Consider the following 23,204-nt stretch of genomic DNA (forward strand, 5'->3'; position numbering starts at 1 on the left):
GTCTCAAGTTAAAGTGCAGATTGCTTTGAATCTACACATAAATGAAATTCACAGCAATTAAATGCAGCTGCAAGGGGAAAGCAAATCAACTTGTGAGAGGTTCTTATGACTACCTATAGGTGGGGAACTGTTTTCTGCTGCTGTTGATATGGGTAAAGTATTAAATTCAGGATCTGATATTTGTAAATCCAGTGATTACTGTGCAGAGATTTGCAATACAAAGATAAAGGGCTCTGTGAGAAGAGATGTGAGTGACCTTTAAGAACACCAAGTGAAATATTGCAGTTCGTCTTTGTCGGACTGTGCTGAATATACCTGGATTTTTCCGAGCTCCCCGGTGCTCTCCATTCTGCTGGCTACATTTACTGTGTTGCCCCAGATGTCATACTGAGGCTTCCTGGCCCCGATCACTCCAGCTATCACTGGACCATGGTTTATGCCTGTGGAATCACACACATCTTATGTGACTATGTATTTTGCGATCAACTGTGTAGTGTTCATGTACAGAATTTACAGAGAAAGTAAGAGAGCTACTCGAGGTGAAACAGGATGAAATATGAGAGTGAAGGAAAATGAAATTCATCCATCGAGAGACCTCAGGCTGCACTCTGGTTCAGCTGGTAGAAAGGTGGAGATGGACCAGGGAAAATGTTAGCCATAATGGAAAAAACATTTTCATTAATTAAATACAGAGCTGTTGGTTTGCAGTCATTTTTTGCAAGGGTGAACTAAAATAGTGGTTGATAGAAAAATGTTTGGACAATATTTTGCATGTTTTAAAGAAATTGGATGTTTAAAACAGCAAACATTAAATGCTTCCACTTTTTCCACATCTTGCCTGGACATGAGACCTCTGGGTCTTGCTATTTGAGATGATAAAAGGCTGATTTAGTTCTGGCCTTGATGTGACTGGTAACTTCAGTTGTCATCTTTACAGCTGTAGAATCAAGCTTTTGTCATTTCCTTCTTGTTGCCAAAAACAGTGGTAATCACAATGAGGAGGTTATGAATGCATATAATACAGCCAATATATAACGTGATTCTTTACCTAATCAGACCCAGGGGTTGTTACTGACTTTGTGACTTACTGACTAAAGGTCCAGCACTTTACTTTTTACAAACAAAGAGTAGAGGTTCATGTATTTCGTTTCAAAGCTCCAAGTTGTTTAGACTTAGCTGCTGATAGGCACAGTGTTCTGTTAAAGAAGGTTTATACCATTCTGTGTTACATTTCAATGTTTATGCCTTAGGTATTTTTTTATCTCCCAGAAAACAAATGTTTTAACCAAAGCTTTTATCTAAGATGTCTGCTCACAATCAGCTGTCTGTGAGGAACTGTGGAAGGACTGCAGACAACAGACTGGGTTTCTCAGACTCTCAAAAAGGGCTGTCTAAATTAACCATGGTAATGTACATTACAAACAGTCACAAATCATATAATATACATCTCTGTCCAAGGTTACAGCACATTGGCTTATAAAGTTCACTCTGGTAAGATGGTTTTACCTTTACCACAGACCTGAGTCTGTAAAAACCTTACAGTCAGTGAACGCTGCTGCTGTCATTGCAAGAACACAAAACAAAGGCCAATAATGAAGCATGTAACCAAGGAAACGTTGGGTTATTGTGTGAGCCCTAACACAGCTGGATACAGTGCAGGGTTTAAGACGAAGCTGCCAGGCAGCTGAGAACACTCACCCACACGAAGCCTGAAGCTATTGAAAGAATGTCTGTTGATACCATCCAACTTGCCAATCAGAGCGATAGCAAACTCCACCATGATCCCAATCTGGGCATACTGCCTCTCTTTGTCCTGAAAGAACACAAGTCAGTCGTTTGAGTCCACAACCTCATTATGACAGCTTGATAGCATATTAAGAAACACGTGACAAAACTGATTGGACCCTGGGATGAGCAGTAGCTACTCCACCTGGTTGTTCTCCTGACCAGGCGTCCCACTGAGCCCTGCAGCTGCCATGTAAGTGCTGCCGATCGTCTTGATCTTCTCCACACCACTGAACTTGGGCTTGGACAGCAGCTGTTGGGTTAGAGGAAAGTGAAATGAGTGGTCATCCTTTAATAATTTACAGTATTAACGCCTTCTGGCTTTTACATAGTAAGGTTTTAGCCAGGTAATAACAGACTGGGGCATTAAAGACACGACCGTCATGTATCACAGTGAAGTCCTTGGCAAAGAAGGGACGGGGTTTGAGGAAAGGGGTTCTGTCTTTGTGTGCCTGACCTCATCAAAGTCGGCGATGATCTCGTTAAGCAGCCTCAGGCATTCCAGGCCCTCCTTGTTGATATCGCACTCAGTATAAAATTCTTTGAAATCTGGCACCGAAGCGAACATCACACACACACAGTCATAGGACTTGTAGTAGAGATCCTGTCAGGAAAAACCCAAATGACAAAACAGTCACAGATTACTTCTCTTTCCTTATAGAACCTCCTATAACTACAACAACTCTCAGTTTGGGGCTAAATCTTTAAGATGGCAATGGTCAACAATGCTGCAGGAAGAAAGCCCGGAGCATCATCAGGTACACAAACTACCCATCTCTTTCTCTGCTCAACATACAACCTAAGACACTGCAGACTGGACAGTATTACCACACACAAAGCATGGTTTTATAACAGCTTCTTTCCAGCCACAGTCAGACTGATGGCAAAAGACAAATTGCACAGGAAAAATATATCTACCTCACCCCAGTAAGATCACAGGTTTTTACAAAGGCTGTACCCTAAGTTCTCCCTCGCCTCATTTTTTTATCATTAGAACATAAAACTCTCCATATCTGATATGAAAACAACATTTATTTATAATGTGTATAATGTTTAAAGTGTGTTCTTACTATTCTTTCATAATGTGTATTTTACTGTATTGTATTATATTTTTCACTCTACAGGGTGTTGGATTGTAGTTAGTGTTTTAAGACTTTCCTTTATAACTTTCTATTACTATTTGGTTGTTCCTTACCTTTCTTTTGCTGCTGACTCAAAGAGCTTGTGCATAAAGAATTCCTGTGCACCTGTGGTGTTTGTACATGTACAATTGGCAAATAAAACCTCTTGCATCTCGAGTCATGGAAGTGGATTAGGAAGGCTACACCAAACTCAGTGATAATAAGGAGAATTTTTAAAAGATCCAAACAAGCAACTATACCTTTTTATATGTTGACTCATGTCAACCAGTGTCACCACAGTAATAATACTATGCTTGAACTCAATATTTCCAAATAACCACCACTAGTTTTAGCACCAATAATTAATTCACTGGAAGGCATCATAGTGTGGAGTCACTGCTGACAAACATTCTGTTGTCATTTATGTTATGTAAGTTGTGTGCCAGCTATATAATGATTTTACTGTAGGTATCCTTTTTTTTACCTTTACAGCAAAGTCACTGTCAGTGAGAACCTGATGAGTTACCTCATGAGTAAATGTGTAGCACTGAGTGTGCCCAGTAGTATGTTTCACTGAGGGACAGGAAATTCCCTTGTGTCCTCTTGGTCTGAGTTAATGCACGTGACCTATACGTGACCCAATACTGACACATACTTGTTGCAACTGTAAAGCTGACAATGGGAATGTGCAATGATCACATTTACACACCTCACCACCATGTTTCTGTGATGTAAAATTGTAAATGAAAATACTTATATACTAATACAGCTGCCTAACTTGTGATACCATGATTATAAACTGAAACCATCACAACTACTGTTTATTTTTAATCTTCTACTTTTTGAAATGGTTAGAGATTGGTGAAACTTTCTGAGAACCCAAACATCATGGAATACATTAGGCTTAAAATATGTTGAAATGAATTACCTTATTCTGAACTGTATGTGCTTATGGTACTGCTGAGAGAAGCAGTGACAAAATATCAGATTTTGTTTAAGTTTTACAAAATTACATTTAAGCTATGGGACCATTATAGTACCTAATTTATATGTTGAGTGGTTTTCTCTCTATAATGCTGATAAATTGCAAATATGTGAGCCACTGATTATAATACAACATGAAGGGTGGCCTACTGGTTCCCCATTTGGGCATGGTTTCTTTTCATTACTGATATACAGTAATGTCTAGGCAGCTTGTTTTCAGACCCACCTAAAACCCTACCCTACATCTTGTAATTAAAGAAAGAGTTGGGGAAAGTCTCACCTCATTCTTTTTATTCTCCCCAACAAACAGCGCTGCTACGTGGGCTGGCAGCACGTTCTCCAGCAACAGGCGATTCAGGTTTTCCCTGGTCTCGATCTCATCCTGCTCTGTGTGATTCTTGTACTTTAACAGAAAGTCCTGACGGAAGCAGGACTCATTCTGGGAGACCGAAACACAGCAAGGTTAGAGCAGGGACAAAGAAGACCAAAACTTACAACAATTTTCACTGGAATGCTCCAGGATTTCTTGAGCCTAACTAAATAGGTGTTCACTTTATCTGATTGGGTTGTGATGGAGACGATGGGAAATAAGTGAAATGAGGAGAAAGAGGCAAAGAATGTCATTACCTGTTGTGCAATGATAAGCATAGTGACCAGGAATAGGCTGATATAAATGCAGCTCATCACCTGGGGGTGTTTCACCAGGCCTATCCATTTCAGGATGAAGTCATCTTCTCCACTGTAGAACAAAAGAGACCACTGATGCCTGGACTGCAGAATTTTACATTTCATACGTGATCCTTCAGTGTAACCAAAAATGATTAACTGCACTGTCCTTCGCAGGAACTGTCACTGGTCTAGTTGTTATTCCACTGATTAATATTCATTAATCAACTGCTCTGATTCAGTCACATTATTTAAAGTCTGTATAACCTACAGCAATCTGTTTCACTCAGAGAACTTATGTTCCTGTGCCAAAGAGGAGAAAGGTAAAAAGAATGGCAGAAAATGTTCCACTTAAAAAAACAGACAGGCAATAGGATTTTCTTTATCTAATACACTGAGTCCCACCTGCTGCAGTTCCAGCTGCTATTGGTCTGAGAATAGAGAATTTTTCCATAGTCCACAAAGAGTTCCTTCTTGATGCTGAGGATGATGACATAATATGCGGTGGAGGCCAGGGTGAGGAAGAACACTTTGAGCTCAAAGCTCACCCGCAGGAAGACTCCACTTGCAATGAGCGATAGGATAAAGCAGTATACAGAGTACTGAGGGAGAGAACGAGGGAAGAGATGGAATCAGACCTGGGACAAATAGCAGAAGCAACTTTCCACAGATTGTTAAATTGTGTAAGTGAAAAGAAGGATAAAGGGGCTCTCCACTGACTTTACACATGTAATTCAGTTTGCTCCTGATGAGGAGCACAATCCAGGTTGTACAAACATTAGTTAACATTTTCTGTGGCTTTGGGTGAGCTTTTCAAAGTCTAAGAAAATAAATCTGATGGAATCAGAGACAACCTGTGTTACTAACTGGAGGTATGCGGAGACATGTGGATGCTTACCAGACAAGGTTCTAACAAAAAAAAAATATTTATGAAGTTGTATTATGGGAAAGGGGATCCAAGGTTTTTGGGGACCGACTATGGGCTGAAAGTCGGGATACTGCAGTCTCTACTGCATTGTTTCAATCTTTCTTTCTTAATTTAATTCTCAGAAAGCCATGAGGTCTTCTCTGGCTTTTCATTAAATGCATGCGTAGACTATTGGTTAATAATATTTAATCCAGTCTCATATGAAAAAATATAAATAAATATTGCCATTTTATTATTGTCTGTGATTAACAAATCCATCACTCACAGGCAGCCAGAAAAAGGATCCCTCTGATCCCCACTCATGTGAATGATTTGTGCGACACAGGTCAGCAACACCCTCCTGGACATGTGTCTGGACGATGCACTGTGGGGGGGCAACAGATGGAATGGTAGCTATGAAGTGCAGCACAACTAGAAATAGCACAATATGTAATGGACCTGTTTTAGCTCTCAGCGTGTGACTTTAACATTACCAGGTTGAACACTGCCAAGACGATGATGACCGTAGTGGTGATGGTGGCCAGAGGGAGGCGCACACATGGCTGCTTCACCACCGCTTCTGACACAGCTGGCAACCACTGGCACCTTGACAGCTTCTCTGGAAACAGGTGCTGCAAAGGTTAAAGAAAAGCAAGGAGAACCATGAGGGAATACGGATCAAACAGGTATGATGTGCAGTGACTTTTACATTCACTTATCCCCAAGCATCATGTGTGAATGACTCAGTGTCTGAGAAGGGAAACTGCTCGTCAAAGACCTAATCTCAAGTGTCATGCTCCAAGGTCTATATTTGACTTCCTTTCTGTGCAATCTCATCTGTACAGTGATGGTTCAGTAATACAGCCCAAATACTGGGGAGTAAGGTTAAGAAAAATAGTGATTAAAAGGACTTTTTCCTGAAGACTTCCTGTATTTTAAGGCATTTGTGTGGCCTGTAAATATAATGTATAAAGATTTTACATTTAATTTTCCCCTCTCATGCACTAGAAAGTTAAATTAATTGAATGCCACTTTAGAGCAACACCTGTGAGCCATACACATGTACTGTGGGTCAGGGCTAGGCCAGCATTATACAATATGGGAGTTTAACACATGTAGAGAGAAAAACTACAACCCTTTTAAACTGATGTTTGAAATGCATCTAGTGTGGCTTGAAAAGTTGCTGTGAAGAGGTATGGAAGGGTTTCTGTGTCTGTTCATTGTGGTTTCTCCACTTCCTATAAATGCTAACTGGGACAAACTGCCTGAGAAACTTGCACTGAATCACCTAAATGTCCACATGTTGAATGAGAATGTTAGACATGGCACACTAACCTGTAGGTGACCCGCAAAACAGATAGATAGGATCAGCAGCAGCACACAAACCAACACTCCAAATGACATCCCCAACATCTGTCGACTGAGAGAGATAAACACCAGAGTCAAAAATCAGTCTCCACCCACCTTTCTTTTTCCCCATCAGTACAACTATCACCTTCAAAATATGCTTTTGAAATAATACATGGCTTATGACAAATCTGCTTCATCTCAGAACTCAGGGACAAAGAAAAAAGATGTTGTCTTCTTTAGTTTCACTTGTTTTTAAATAACACATGCCAACGTGTTCATACTCACTTCTTTGTGACAAACATCTGAACCAAAAAGATGCAAAGGAAGATGAAGGTGGCACAGCCAACATAGTACTTGAACATGGGTAAATCCAGGGCTCGGTACTTAGAAGAGGGAAAACAGAAACACCTAAGCCTCTTGACCAGCTTCAGGATGCTTGAATGGAAGCGATGACAATGTAGAAAAATAAATGGCTTCAGTGATAAGTGTGCAGCTTTGTGTCCAACTAACCTGTTTTTCAAGATCTTTCTTTGGAAACCACAGAGCTAAACTGCCGGTCTCTTCAGACTTAGACCACTGCCTGAGGGACCGTAAGGGGGGGGGGGACAAGAAAGAACAGATAACTACTATGACTTCTGCACTTCAGATGTCATAAATCTGTGCCGAATGTACCATTCTAAAGGGTAAATTAGCACTGGATCACATGGGCAACAGCTGTCCCATTGCTTTTAACTTGATAACAAGCGAGGTCTTGCAATATGAGTAGTACGTACGCTTTGTTTGCCGAGCGTCACAACACAACTGAGCCGATGGTTCTCATGCCTTACTCATATAGTCAACATCTGTACTGCAACAATGGCCCCGAAGAAGACAAAATAAAGTTTGAAAAGAAAGGCGGTAAGAAAAAGGAGATGATTACAGTGGAGGTTATAAAGGAAATCATCGAGAAGCATGAACGAGGTATGTGAGTGGCTGACATCGCAAGATTTTATAAGGGAGATGTGTAAAATGTGGGAAATGGTGCAAATTTTTGTGGAAATGCACCACCCGAATAAGGTTGTAGCAGTGCAAACAATAAATCTGTTTAACGACAATGCAATGCCACATTTCCGCCAAATCCTTAAAAAGGATGCAAAAGCAAGTATCACTGGATAGGTTCCTTGTTAAAGTAGCACAAAAAGATTTCAGCGAGCCAACAGATAGCAGATAGCGCTTCTCTTGGTCTCCCTCATGCCACCCATGATTCTTTTCAAAGGTAAAATGCAGGTTAATTTGTTTTATTTTTTACTTTATTTTGTATTATTGTAATCATTTTTATATGAATAAGTGGTTGTGGAACAAATGATCTGAGTTTCCATTATTTCTTATGGGAAAATTCACTTTGATATACGAGTGGTTTGGATTACGAGCATGTTGCCGGAACGAATTATACTCGCAATCCAAGGTTTTACTGTAGTTGCATTTCCACCGGAGCAACCAGGGTCTAAATTTAATTTCGGGCCGTAGTTTTACTCCCCAAAAGGTCCCTAGTCAGGGGTAGTAGTAGTATTTTCTAAAGGTCCAAGAACTATCATATAACCATATAATTCAGTGCAGATTTACCCTTTAAGGTATTCTTCATGCATGTTCAGCTATATTATTTTATGAAATGCACTACATGCATACAGTGTGATTTCATTTACTGTAAACAAAACATAAAACAAAAGAACCTACTTGCTGCTGAGCTCATCTATGGTAGTGATCATCTCATTGTGCAGCTCCTCATCAAACCTGCTCTTCTGGGATTTGTTCCTGTACCTGGCACAGAGACACTTACTGTAGAAGAGTCCGACGGACAGACACTGATATACACAGGCTGACTGGAATAGATCGATGCTGGGAAACCAGGATCAGGTCATGCAGGCTACTCGGGTCCAAATTAGCTGTTCTTGGAGGCAACATGGTTAATGCCATTCTGAGCATTAGTGGGAAAAGAGAAACAGTGTTTATGCCTGTGAGAGAGTTATGTAGAAGGAGCGTGCTTGACACAGAATGCTGTGTGTTAGATGATCTCTGTGGGATTCAGCTGGAGTGTTTCTGCCGCATTTCTGCTTGGATACTTTATCAGGAAGGAAACACTCTCACAGATGCACAGACCCAGACACACACAAGCACCGCTCAGTGATCAGTGTTAATAGGAGGGTGTCAGTTCACTAACTAGGTTACTGAGTTTCTGGTGGCTTTTGAGATCACACGTTGCCCTGTTACAAAGAAGTAGCAGTGAAGAAAAGATCAGTATTGCACCACTGTTCAGGTTAGTGTTGGGACACCAAGGCTCTCCACTAAGGCAGTAGTTCTCATCCTGGGGGATCGGACACCACAGAACATTTTTTGGGGTGTTGGGGAGTCAAATAATGGTTTATTGTAATGTGTTAGCTCTTTTAATTACTCTGATTAATGAATCATTTCACCTCTACCCCCACATAAAATTAATCACTTCAACATTATATTGGTAACTCTTTTTGGGAAACTGCAAGAGGCATAATGAATGCTAGGTAGTAATATGCAATTTTTTTTAAAATGGTGGAAACTTAAAACATTTATTTACAGATTGGGGAAGCTCACTATCTTCTGTATTCACACTTTGAACAAGTGGCACTGAACAAAAATAAAAACATTTTTGTTTCTTTGGGGGTGGGTTATTAGCCAAAGGTTGAGAAATACTGCACTGGGGGAAAAAGGACCTTGCAGGGCCACGAAGGCTCCACTCACTTAGAGCTGCTGAACGGAGGTGTGGGCAAGGAGAATGGCTCCTCTAGAGACTCATCGAAGCTGCCAGGGCCCAACAGTAAGACACAAACACAAATTCATCATGTCAGAACAGTGAAGAATTAAAAAATGCAGGGCCCATGAACACATAAAGGTGAAAATCCATCTAATAACAGCGCCAAGCTTGTGAACAGGATCAGCATACTCACAACTGTTAGTTTTAGCCATGGAAATAAAAAATATTATGCTCTGTAATGTCAACAACCTTGTGTGTGCATCTCATTTTGCTGTCACTTCAGCCTCATACACATTCACCAGTTGCCGCCTCTGCTACAGTCAACTGTGAATACATGAATGAAATTAGCAATTTCCAAGATAAAACAAACCTCCATTCTCCCAGGGTGGAATGCTTGTGCTTTTAGACGCACTTATCTCTAATCACATTACTCCAGCCCACACTGTTTGTGTAGGTGAGTCCTGCCAGATAATCAGTAGCTACATTTTAAATATTTGTCCATACATTTACTGCCTGTGCCTGATGGGCAAATAGAATTAAAGATTATAAGCTATAATAAATTTGTATATGCATTATTTGAAGCTAATGGAGGGGCTCAGCTCAGCACCGTCTCCACTCTGCAGGAAAGACCAGTGCAGCCACAGCTGTACGAAGCAGACTCTCAGTGATGATGCTCTGTCTGGGAATGCTTTATTTTCAGATTCACACTCAAACACTCCTTTTGCTTTGGGAACAGAAACTGTGTCATTGTCAAATAATGTTTGATTTTAAAAGTTCACCTTCTCTGGAATGGTTATGTTTTTAATTGCTTAGAAATAACTCATTAACAGGCAAGCCTAAACATGAGCATATTATGCCTTTTCTTTTGTCCTTGCACTGGATTCCAGTTCATTACAGGATTAATTTTAAAGCATTAAATGTTTATGTTAAGAATGTGGGGTGTCAGAATAATAGTAGAGAAAAAGATTTATTAAAGATAAATTAAAAATATTTCAGCTTTTATTTCTTTTATCACATTCCCAGTGGGTCAGAAGTTTACATACACTCGGTTAGTATTTGTTAGCGTTGCCTTTAAATTAGTTAACTTGGGTCAAACATTTCGGGATGCCTTCCAAAATCATCTTCCTGACAGAACTGGTGGAACTGAGTCAAGTTTGGAGGCCGCCTTGTTCACACACGCATTTTCAGTCCTCCCCACATATTTTCGATTGGATTGAGGTCAAGGCTTTGTGATGGCTCCAAAACCTTGACTTTGTTGTCCATAAGCTTTTTTGCTACAACTTTGGAAGTCTGCTCAGGGTCACTGTCCATTTGGAAGACCAATTTGAGACCAAGTTTTAAACGTCTGGCTGATGTCTTGAGATATTGCTTCAGTATATCAACATAATCTTCCTTCCTCATTATGCTATCTATTTGGTGAAGTGCCCCAGTCCCTCCTGCAGCAAAGCCCCTCCACAACATGATGCTGCCACCACTGTGCTTCACGGTTGGGATGGTGTTCTTCAGCTTGGAAGCCTCCCCCCTTTTTCTTCCAGATATAACGATGGTCATTATGGCCAAATGGTTCAGTTTTTGTTTCATCAGGTGCAGCTGCAAACCATAGTCTGCCTTTTTTATGGCGGTCTTGGAGCAGTAGCTGCTTCCTTGCTGAGCTTTTGGAAGTTCCCCAAAATGTTGCATTTTTCATTTGAAAGCATTAACTAAGCTGATTATATTGACACGAGATCTATCGACCGGTCGATCACGATCAACGTATTGGGCAGCCCTGTTGTAGATGGTCTTATACTTGTATAGCACTTTTCTATGCATTGCAGCACACTCACAGCACTTTCACACTATTTGGCCATTCACTCATTCGCATTCCCAAGCACTCACACGTTCACATCACCAGGAGTAATTGGGGGTTCTGTGTCTTGCTCAAGGACACTTCAACATGTGGACTGGACATGTGAATCGGACTGCTAATCTTCCAGTTGGGAGATGATCCACTCCACCTCCTGAGTCACAGCCGCTGCTGTAAATGTGCTATACAAATAAAATTTGATTTGATCACATTAAAGTAGCAGCATCTACTGGGGTATGTGAAAGTACAACACACCAAAGGTGCCTGTATCTCTTCTGTAAATCACCCTAGATAAGACCATCAACTCTATAATTCACATTTAAAATGTGCATATAAGATAATGCAAGCCAAAAGAAAAATCTTTTGTGTAACAAGTTATCAATCAACAGAAAACTCTTAAACTCTTGATTACTGCCAAGTAGTGACATAATTCCACCAGTATTTCTAAGCTCCCACAAAATACACCCCATTCACATCTAGGGTATATGTGTGTGAGCACACGTTGGGTTTCACATTCACTATGTTACAACTGAATATACCTTAAAAATATGAATATTCACCAAATGGGGTTTTAACATGTAAATTCAATGTGTAGCTACTGTAGCAGCATAAACTTGTCTTACCTCTCAGTTATGTTGATGCTGGGTGCTGATCGCAGTGGAATGTCCTGGAAAAAGCAGGGACAACATTCACCTATCCAGAATGCATGGTAACCTCTGTGGTAAAGGCCACAGCCATCTAAGCTCATAGTGTCATTGCCATCTACAGCAGTAGTGGAAGATGTATGTAAAATGATCACATCAAAATAGACTTGCACTGTAAGTCTTCTATATTTTTTATTCTCCCCAGCTACATAAATGAGAGGGTCAGAATATTAGGAACACCTCTGAATATAATGTAGCCCAGTACAACACCACCTTTAACTATGACCTCAATATAATAACCATACAATTGATTTTATACATTTATGACAATTTCACCAAAAAGTGAAACATTTTGAGCTTCATAAACACAGATGTTAAGACAGAACTGTTGCACTTAAGTGCATACAATTGTACATGTGTGAGTATTAAAGTGGCAGGTCAGTCTATGTCACATATGTAATGAGAAACATGGATGCATTCTAAATCAGATCATCAATTAAAACAACTTGAAAGTTTCTTTTAATGTTTGCTTGTAAACGGTGATAAACTTTCTCAAACTTTTTTCATTATATGTAGAGGCACAGTACAGCAGCATTTGCATATCAGTTAAAAGTGACCCTTGTTTAGTGGCCCACTACCTGTAGTTAAACATATCAGTTATTTGTCTGATTATGTCACATAAAATTAGTCCAGATTAATTAGCTGTGTCATATGTTGTCTGGATAACAACTAATAAAGATTTCATTATTTGCTCACCTTACAGCCGGGTTTGCCATTGACAAAGCTGTCGGCGGTGTAGCCCTCTCGGCTCTGGAGGTGGGCAAAAGGTTTGACAGCGCCCCAAGATTCCAGGTAACGAGTCATACGTACAGATGCCCGCATCTTCAGACCATCATTCACACGAGGTTTAGGTGCACTACGGCTCTTCAGTGATGGATCCTTAGACTTATGACACACACAAAGTTGTACAGTACATTACATGGTGTACATTATCACCATAAGCATTCAGTTAAAACTCAACAGCACATACATTAGACTATGTTCCTATATTATAAAAGTCACTAAGGGGCACTCAGGGATAGAACAGCTCAACTAAGGTTGTGTAAGCCTCTAGATCCATTAATAAATGAAAATGCTAAGAAGTTTTTAACTTGGATCTGCATAAATTTTTGGTAGAGGTTTTGAAAAGTGATTGCATAGATGCAATTGTTCAATACTCAAAGGAATTATGACAGTTGACATCAATTAGGCAACTGTTGTTTGGGCTCATCTGAATATACTAAATCTGTTGAAGACTGGAGAACATTCATGGGCAGAATAATGAAAAATCTTCTGGCAAAAAAAAAAAATAAAAAAACAACAACCTCAACAAAATACCAGAGAATCTATTTTTGCAGTAATACAAATGGCTTACACTGACAGATCTGTCTTGAACCCAAAAATGTATAAGAAAAAGGACTAGGCCTGTATTATTCACAGTTTAACTCAAAGCAACCACTACAGAGCTATCCATCCATCCATTATCTATATCGTTTATTCCTGAATAGGGTCACAGGGGTGCCAGAGCTAATCCCAGATGACATTGGTAGGTGGGGTACACCCTGGACAGGTCGCCAGTCTATTACCACGCTGACATATAGACAAACAAACACACACTTGGAGTCGCCAATCAACATAAGATGTATGTCTTTGGACTGCGGGAGGAAACCGAGTACCCGGAGAGAAGCCACTCAGGCACAGAACATACAAACAGAAAGGCCCCACATTTACATTATGATGGTACTTTTGTCAAACATTAGAATTAATACTGTAGGGGTATAACAATTCTCCAAATCTACATTTTGGGCCAGACCTGTTTTGGGGGGAGGGGGGGTATTTCTGGGTTTTATTAAATTACCATAAATGTTTAAGACTAAAGAGAAGAATGCTAAACAGCAACTTAAAGCAAAATTTGAAATAATGTGACTTACATGTTAGTGTTAATTATGAAATAAAAATGAGCTTTGTTAAATTATTAACGTAATGAGAGTTGAGTTTTAGAAAATAACATCAGTTCAAAAAAGGAGAAAACACAAACTACAGTACAATGATTACAATTATTTACATGATTATTTTTCTCTTCACAACATCATGTCTCCAATTACTGGTTATAAGCAAGTGTTTACAAATTCTACATATTTCACACTCCTTCCATCACAGTTTGCATTTTTATAGAGGATGGACAGAGGACTCACTCGTGGATCAATGACTAGGTAGGTCCGGACATTGAGTTCTTTTAGGTAGAGGTCCCTGAGGTGGCCATTGCCCTCTTCCACTTCATAAGCCTTGTTCAGGTGCTTCAGAGTTGCCTCTGTGATGTGGACACGTCTGACCCAGTGAGGAAAAGAGCAGGAGAACCAATGAAATACTTGGCATGGCATAGATACAGTATTTCTAACACTCAGTGGTGATTGGAATTATTCACTTATTCAGTCTATTTGATCGCAGCATAGAACAAAGTTGCAAAGCTACAAAATCATTACGACTTGACACATGCAAAATTATTTACTGGAACAATGATTTTACTTGTTTTATGCTGTTAATTTTATCATAGTTGAACTGTCTATATCAGCCTGTGCATGGTAGTGAAAAAGGAAAACAATATAAATACAAGCAAAATTTAAAAAGCTTGTAACATGGATACATGAAAAATTTATTATCATGTAGTATTTTCAAGATTTGGGGTTTACCGTTGCAACTGTAGCAATATTTCACTATACAGTATTTAAATACTGTCCTTTATATGTAAAGATATTAGCATCTGATGGCTGGCTAATGAGATTTCTGCTGCTAAAAGGTAAAGAAATAGCAAGTCTATGAAATAACATATTTATCATCAACCATGCAGTAAGGAGGGATGTGTATAGTTTTTAAGTTTCACGTTAACTGTGACTTTTGTAAGTTAACATGATAAAATAATATAGAAATGTATATATAAAGGGCTGTAAAACTTGTGATACAAAAGTAATACAGTAGAGCCTACCCTGGAAGGCCTCCCGACTCCATGTGATTGGCCAGGGTGACATCATGTGACCACACATCAAACTGCCACTTGCGAAGGCCAATAACACCACAAAGCACGTTGCCTGAATGGACGCCCACTCTCATGTTGATATCCACTCCTGTGGCTTCCCGTACCTGCCTGAAGGAGTTTGACAGTAACACTAAAGTTCACTGTTGTTGAAGGTCGTTTCTATATGCAGACTACAGTCCCTCAAGGTATGTTAAAAGTCTCAGTATAATCTACTGTCAGTTCCAAACATGGGGCCCTGTTGTCTATGTCAATATTCTAAACATCTGGTTAAAAAAGATCATCTACAAGAGCCAAGTCAGATTTCCTTAGACATTCTTAATGTTGCAATACATTCTTTAAAATGGCAAGTCATTTTCAACATGTGCCACCCAAATCATTACTGTAAATGCTTTTAAAATGCAGTTTTCCCAAAAACTAAAGGTATGACTGAGAATGACTCACTCTACAGTTTACAGAATATACCACACTATGTTCTGAGAGGTTCCACACAGTTTTAAACATATTATATCTGCATAATTCAGTGACTGAGGGGGACAAAAACTCACTTAATGGCTTCACACATGTCTAGGCCCATTTTGACACAGTTCTTGGCATGTTTAGGCAAAGAAACTGGCAGCCCTGACACACAGTAGTAGCAGTCTCCAAGGATTTTGATTCTCATGCACTCATTTTCCTATAGACAACAAGAAAGAAGAAAAGACAAACTAGAAAAATATAGTAACATATGTAAAAATAGAATTAAAGGCCACATGGTAGTATCATCTAGTCAGATTTCCATTTACATGTCTGTCTAGACTCATATGTAGAGAGGACTGAAAGGCGTTAATTAAATATATTGATTGCATTTTTAATTTGAAGAAATATCCTTAAGGCAGTCTTAAGATCCCTCACACACAATAATGGGACAAATGTGAGGTCACTGTGACCTTTGACCACCAAATTCTAATCAGTTCATCTTCAAGTCCAAGTGGATGTTTTTGCCAAATTTGAAGACATTCCCTCTCCTGAGATATAGCATTCATGAGAAGGGGTCCAACATATGGACAAACAACCTGAAAATGTAATGCCTCCAGCTAAGACTATCACCAGTGGGGTAATCATTATTACAGCTACAATGTGTTAAACAGACAAACTGTCAACTGCAAGTAAAGCTTAAAGGTCAGTGTTATCTGTAATACTGACAAGAATAAACTACTCACCTTTGCAATTTGGTCAAACTTGCCAAACAATTCATTGAGCATGATGACTAGCTCCTTGGGAGAACAGTCACTGGCCAGTTGGGTGAAGCCAACAATGTCAGCATATAAAATACTAAATGAGAAACATAGTACAATGACAGACACAGACAAAAGTGCTCGTATACAGTAAATTCCTCCTCTGACATGTAAAATATTACATACCTTGCAAATAAGATTGTCGTTAGCCTTGATGTTTTTTTTTTTTACTAACAACTATTTTTACATTTATGCACACCAAAATAAAATACTAAAATTTTAATGATTTATTATAACTTTAATTGTAGAATCAAGACAAACTACAGTAACTAAAACCTCTTTTAAGTCCATGCCCACAAGGGTGAGACCTGCAAAAGTCAGGCAGGCTTTGTTAATGCTATACAGCTCCTCTCTACAAAGGTTACCTCACAGAGACCAAAATGATACTTTCAGGTTTAAATTTTAACACTTCACTTTAACACAAAGGACAACTGATGAATAGTGGTAATACAGAGGCATAAAAAACTATATGAAACCTTTAGAATTCTCTGGTTTTCTTCTTTAGTTGGTCATAAAATGTGATCTGATCCTCACTCAAGTCACAACTGACAGACACAATGTGCTTACAGTAATAACACACAAACAATTACAATCTTTAATGTCTTTACTGAAAACACACATTAAGCATTCAATGTTTTTATAAATTCAAGCAAATCTATAACCGTACTTCCAATCTTGTTTCACAGATTGAGCTCTAAGTTTGCAAATTTTTGAACAGCCAAAAGACTGTACAATGTCCAACCAGCAGCGCTGCCAGTGTGGGACAGGACCAAAATGTGTATGATACAGAACGGAGAGCAATTTTACTCCTCTCACACTGGGGTTGAATATCTTATGCAATCAGAGTCTGGAGTAGTGAAACCAATGAAAGACTTGAAACTGAACTGAATCTGCTGGTATCTAATGATGATTGAACAATAGCGTATTCTGGCCATGCTCTCAGACCAAACAGCCCCGGACATGCCCAGCTTGCCACTCAAGTGCACATCAGACACCATAACATGATCGCTATAGAAATCATAGTTTCTATATCTGACATAGTGTGTGGTTTGTAGAGAACATTTAGGAAGCTCAAATTGATGCTGGAGTTGGTTGAATGAAGCAAATTCAGTGTTTACGAACAAGTCTTGGATGCCAATTAATTCCTTATCTGTCCACAGTAGGTTTCACCTGGGTTGATATTCTAATACATCAATGCTATTGCGTTTAAAGCTGCAGTTTTTTTTGCAATCCACTTTACAAATCAACCACCTGAATGCTCTGTTAAACAATTAACAGACTGGGTGATACTAGGGACCATAAAGCTCACACCATAAAGCTCCAAATTTGGACTGAAAAAAGGCCTCTTTTCTTTGCATAGCTTTTTCAGCCATTATAACCCATTATAGCCCTGGAATTTGATTTTAGTTTTTCAGGCCAAAAGCACCTGACTCACCTCCTGTTAACCACCAGCAGACCTGATCAGTGACTGACTAAAAGGCCTGTCTGGTTCAATGCTGAATCATAGCCGCTGTTGGTCAGTGAACTACAGTAGGTCTATGATATCTCCTCTGACCTTTCAAAGACCCCAATGCACACATGGAAGAACAGCTGGAAGTTTGTCAAAAGCCCAACCCACACAGATCACCTGACTCCTGTCCTTAGCTTTACTGGCCACACTGGGAACTGACATTCTAACTGGTAAAACAATAAAAATGAGACGTGAGTGGCGTGTTTTGAGTGCTTCATCAGAACAGCTCTCTATCTGACAACAGGACAGCAGTGGGACAAAGAGTCTATTCCAGGCCGACCAACAACACCGGACAAAAATAGCTTTCATTTAAGATCATCAGGAAGAAATTGTGTTTTTATGTAGCCTATGGATTGATCAGTTTTATTGATTTTCCTCAGAGAAAGTGAAAGTGAAACTCAAACAGCCTGAATAGTCATAACAGATATCAGTAGAAACAGAAAACAACAGGACAGGATTTAAACAGCTGACTGTGCAGATTACGCTTCACTAATCAGCAGAGGGGAAAAAAAAGACATGAAGCATAAAAAAGCACGAGGGTTCTACAGGAGATGTGTGTCTCACTGATTCAGTGTGGAATGACTCATTTTATATAATGGAATTCTATCTGCTGTCTGAGACACACGTAATGTGTTTTTCCGGTAAGCCTCACTGAACTCACTCAACTCAAGCTCAACACACTGAACTATAGGTCACGCCAACAATTGTGTAATGAATGAGTTGCAGTTAAATTAAAGCTTTGACATGGTCATTAATAAAAGAATTCACTCCCATGTTATAATTTGCTCAAACTAATGGAGCTATGAACTTCAAAAGTATGTACTGTATATAAATATTCAAAACAAACTCATAAAAAATATCCACAGATCTCTGTGTGAGATGCACAGAGCACTACACAAAGGCTGAACTGAACCCGTAATGAGCCACACCACATCTAGCCATGGCTGATTACCAGCAATGGCTGGTTAAAAGTTGCAGCCTGGACCGAGTACAACTGTCAGTTGGCCAGTAGAGAGACACCCATACTGCACCTGAGATGACCCACTGCCTGACTGAAACCAGCCAAATACTGCTTCATAAGACAGACAACACAGGTGATGACTAGTCTGGCCAGGATAATTACAGGGATAGAAGAGATGCAGCCTATCATTCCACACCTTCTGGCTGTGATCTTAAATTAACATGGCATCACACATAACCTTCACCATCACAATAACCTCTTGATTAGCAAAGACCAAAAGTCTAGTGTCTAAACATTCAATCAGACAATATTCCTCTGATAAACAGAAGGTGGATATTTCATCTTCTGTCTTTCTGCCGTCAGTGGTGCAAGTTTTTTTATATATATATATATTTTATGCCAATATGCAGAACCGAAGATCGACCTTTCAAATTAATGTAATAATTCTGGGAAATATAAGCATGATTACAATATATTCTTACAGTTCATAAGAAACCCTATAGCACAATTCCCTTATTAAGGTAAATCAAAGTTTCTTACCTACATTTATCAGAAATAATGAACTGGTGAGCCATCTGCCAAAGTTCAGATTAAGCTGACCTGACATCTGTCATCGCCTCCTAAATTAATGAAACCCTCTTAAAACAAAGAGCTGTAACTGGGACAGTCCTTTGTAAACAAATAGGCATACTAACCTCCATCATTACAAGAAGTGGTCAGGAAAGTCTGCTTTTAAGGTGCACTTTTTCTTTTTACTTTATTATGTTTAACTGATGTTTTATGAAGTGACATGCAGAGAAAAAGCAAAGATAGATGTTTGCTGGAGAGAGATCGAGGAATGAGGAACAGGGATGAAGTAGACAGAATGGAAAATTAAATCAGTTTGATTTAATAACTCAGTCATTTTTACTTTTGAAATATGAATGTTTAAGCTAAAAACTGTCCAAAAAGATTTTTTTTCCTTTCAAATTATATTTAATGCATTGGTAAAACTTATGAATAAAAAGAAGTCATTTTTTGGAAAAATGTTTCTCTTTAAGATGACAGCTTTGGTTTTTCAGAAGTCTGTATTAGTGGTTTTAAATTACAAGTCAAATATACTGTATTTTTACATGTTTTCACATATGTAACCTTTAATTTAGCCTGAGAACCTGTGTCCTGTTAGCTCAAAGATACTTGTTACTTTCAAAATCTCAGGCAGGACAAGCAGTATGTTTCCATACTGTACTGTAGCTACATTTATACTTTACAAAAATTCTTAAATTTGTAAAGGGATCACTAAGATAGGCTTTTTGATCAGTAACATTAGGCTTTTGTAATCAGGCAACCCTATATACTATAACAACAATCAATAAATCTGTGATCTATGGCTTTTTCAGGATTTTAAAGTGGTTTGGGGTTCTACCTTACGTTCTCGTGCCTCTTGACGTAAAGGCTGTGGAAGTTATTATCTTTGACTAGTCGCTGTTGTTCTTCTTTGTCCTTACATTCTTGCAAGCGCTCCATGATTGTCAGCTTCATCTTCATGGAGATGTAGACTGGCAGCACAGACTGCAACAGGTTCTCCTGCAAACGCGCACACACACACATATTAACACACACAATTAGTTACGTAACTGCAATTTAGGAAATTAGGCTTCTTTAACTGATGCATTCATGAATGGTAAAACCTTGAAATGAAAAGGTCTGCTTAGGAACAGCCAGAACACACATACTCTCCTCTCACACACACACACAAGCATAATGACAAACTGATGATGTGATGACACACTCAGACTTCCACCTCATACATCAACATCTTTAATATCCAGCTGTGAATTTGGATCATCAAGCACCTGTCAGAGAACTGTTCACCTGACAAGACTTTTTATTCAATCCAACTAATAGTAAAAGAATTTGCCATGTTAGCTGCTCTCATCTCTTCTATGGCGCTATTGTAGGTATACGCACAGTACTAGCACCAATCTGTACCTGTAGTAGCCTTATTAGCAATTTGGTACTGTCCCTACTTCATTCAGAGCATGTGATTAGTAGATTAGTGAACTAGTAGATTCATACTGGTTTAATCATGAACTGGTATCGCCATGCTGCTACTGTAGCCAAATAATGGAAAACTTGAATGAAAGAATGTTGCAGACTGTGCCAGTATGTGTATAGCATCACAATAATCTAACACAATACAACATATTGGAGTCAGTCTGCCACAGAAGCTAGAGTCCCCAGAAGTGTTCAGAGTTCAATAGCTTGATGAAAAAAGGAATATGAAGACGTGACTTCTCAAGAACTGATTAATCCCACTTCAAGCCATCAGAGGGGTGTCAGGTTAGATCATCTCAATAGTCAAGCTTTGTCAAATTTATCTGCAAAATGCTTTTTAAAAGAACACTTTTTCTAATACAACAAATATGACAAATTTTAATATATGAAGAGTTTAGTTTGTGTGTGTGCATGTGTGCCAATATAAGCTCACCAGCCACTTTATTAGGTACACCTGTACAACTGTATGCACTTCCTAATATTCTGACCCTCTCATGTACTGTACGTAGCTGGGGAGACACCTCTGAATGTAGTCAAGTACACCACCACCTTTAACTATGACCTCAATAATAAACATACAATTGAATGTATACACTTATGACAATTTCACCAAAAAACGTAAACATTTTGAGCTTCATAAGCACAGATGTTAAGGCAGAAGTGTTATATTGAATTGCTTAGAACTGTACAGGTGTATGTAATAAAATCGCCATTGAGTGTAGCTGCAAGAAATACAGTGAGGAGGGTTTGGTCAGTTTTTCTTATTTACTCAAGATACAGAAGGTCAGGATGAGAAGTGTGAGTGTGATCAGTTATGTTCAATTAGCTACACAGATTTTCAAAGGGATTTAGTTCTAGGCTTCAGCCAGGGCACCTAAGGATGTTCGCATGATGGAACACAGATTGTCTTCCGAATCTAATATAAATGGTCTTATAGTTGAATAGCACTTTTCTACGCTTTACAGCACACTCAAAGTGCTTTCACACTACTTGGCCATTCACCCATTTGCACTCACAAATGCACACACCGGTGATATCACTAGGGGGTTCAGTGTCTTGCTCAAGGACACTTTGACATGTTGATTGGACAAGCCGGGAATCGAACCGCTAATTCTCCGAAATGACCCGCTCTACCTCCTAAGCCACAGCCACCCCCAATATTAGTATATAATATATGAATATACTAATATCTATTGAAGAATCCTGTTTTGCACTATTCATGGATCCTTCTATTTAAGTCAACGGGACTGAAAATACTCTCCAGGTTGCAAAATCATCTTAAGGACACAGACAAATGAAACGGCACCTTAACTTGAAGTGTTACAGTAACAAAGTGAATCTGTTTTCACTCAAAACATTCCAACTTTTGATTTATTAAAAAAAAAAACTACATAAATACATACATTAAACATGTATGTAAACTAAAAATAATCCATATTTCATCATCTTGGAATTTGGGATACGACAACACAAAAAGTGGGAGCGATTATGACATACTCACCTGAGGCAATGTACTGTATATTGTGTATGTGCGTTTGTGTGTAGGTGAAATTGCTCCACTCTGCTGCAACATGAACTGTTCTCCATCACTCTGGATTACCTCCTACAGGGTTTAAATGACCCTTTTATTTTCTTGCTGAATTTCATAAAGTCTTTGTCTACATGATGGTGTGCAAATGCAGACTGTCACATAAAATACTGTAGTGCTTCTGGAAATGTTATCCATTCTGTATAGATTAATACTATAAATTATATATTATATTTAACATGCATATCAAAACCATGAAACAAAAATCTCCCCTCATGCATGGATAAGATGTGGCAGGAAAAATGCAATCCAGGAACTCAAGTGGATGGTTGATAATAAAATACCTTTAATGAATATGGGCTAACACTTAAAAAACATAACATATATCTGCACACTTGCTTTCCTCAGGATGTTGGAGTGTAGAAGGATCAATTTCAGAGAATTTCAAAGGAGAGTATTTACGACACACAGTTATAAATGTCATTTTGTCATTCTTTGCATTCAGGAAACACTTCAAGGGAACTCACTGAACCCTTCCTAATGACATTTATCACAGTATGAGTTTCTTATTGGATCCCCATTTGGAGCAGTTTTGCTATAATGTCCCTGTTCTCCTTGGCTAAGTTTGTGTACCAGGCTCCCCCTTTTCAGCCCCCGTTCAAATACAGCCTGAGGTTTAAATGTTAACCATTAAATCGTTCCTTTCAGCTCCTTGTTCATCCTGCTGGGTAACACAGCAGCTTCCTTGTCAGCATAT

At 39.0% G+C, this 23,204-nt stretch overlaps 1 protein-coding gene across 7 annotated transcripts in view; it reads right to left on the reverse strand.

The window, feature by feature from the left end:
- adcy7 (adenylate cyclase 7) overlaps positions 1–23,204 on the reverse strand; it is a 72,746-nt gene that overhangs the window by 1,440 nt on the left and 48,102 nt on the right. For 4 of the 7 annotated variants that reach the window (XM_020592335.1, XM_020592333.1, XM_020592334.1 and 1 more), the window contains exons 6-26: positions 20,288–20,448; positions 16,337–16,448; positions 15,683–15,810; positions 15,087–15,245; positions 14,299–14,431; positions 12,821–13,009; positions 12,044–12,087; positions 9,565–9,624; positions 8,527–8,610; positions 7,324–7,393; positions 7,099–7,196; positions 6,799–6,883; positions 5,958–6,095; positions 5,750–5,848; positions 4,962–5,158; positions 4,518–4,629; positions 4,171–4,329; positions 2,243–2,389; positions 1,931–2,038; positions 1,699–1,813; positions 316–440 (exon numbers count right to left, since the gene is read on the reverse strand). In XM_020592335.1, the coding sequence (XP_020447991.1) occupies positions 316–440; positions 1,699–1,813; positions 1,931–2,038; positions 2,243–2,389; positions 4,171–4,329; positions 4,518–4,629; positions 4,962–5,158; positions 5,750–5,848; positions 5,958–6,095; positions 6,799–6,883; positions 7,099–7,196; positions 7,324–7,393; positions 8,527–8,610; positions 9,565–9,624; positions 12,044–12,087; positions 12,821–13,009; positions 14,299–14,431; positions 15,087–15,245; positions 15,683–15,810; positions 16,337–16,448; positions 20,288–20,448 (2,523 nt within the window). The remainder of the gene's footprint in view (positions 1–315; positions 441–1,698; positions 1,814–1,930; positions 2,039–2,242; positions 2,390–4,170; positions 4,330–4,517; positions 4,630–4,961; positions 5,159–5,749; positions 5,849–5,957; positions 6,096–6,798; positions 6,884–7,098; positions 7,197–7,323; positions 7,394–8,526; positions 8,611–9,564; positions 9,625–12,043; positions 12,088–12,820; positions 13,010–14,298; positions 14,432–15,086; positions 15,246–15,682; positions 15,811–16,336; positions 16,449–20,287; positions 20,449–23,204) is intronic. The other 3 variants (XM_020592337.1, XM_020592339.1, XM_020592338.1) reach the window with 3 other exon arrangements.

The sequence above is a fragment of the Monopterus albus genome, unplaced genomic scaffold (assembly GCF_001952655.1).
Source record: "Monopterus albus unplaced genomic scaffold, M_albus_1.0 scaffold17.1, whole genome shotgun sequence".
NCBI classification, from domain to species: Eukaryota; Metazoa; Chordata; class Actinopteri; order Synbranchiformes; family Synbranchidae; genus Monopterus; species Monopterus albus.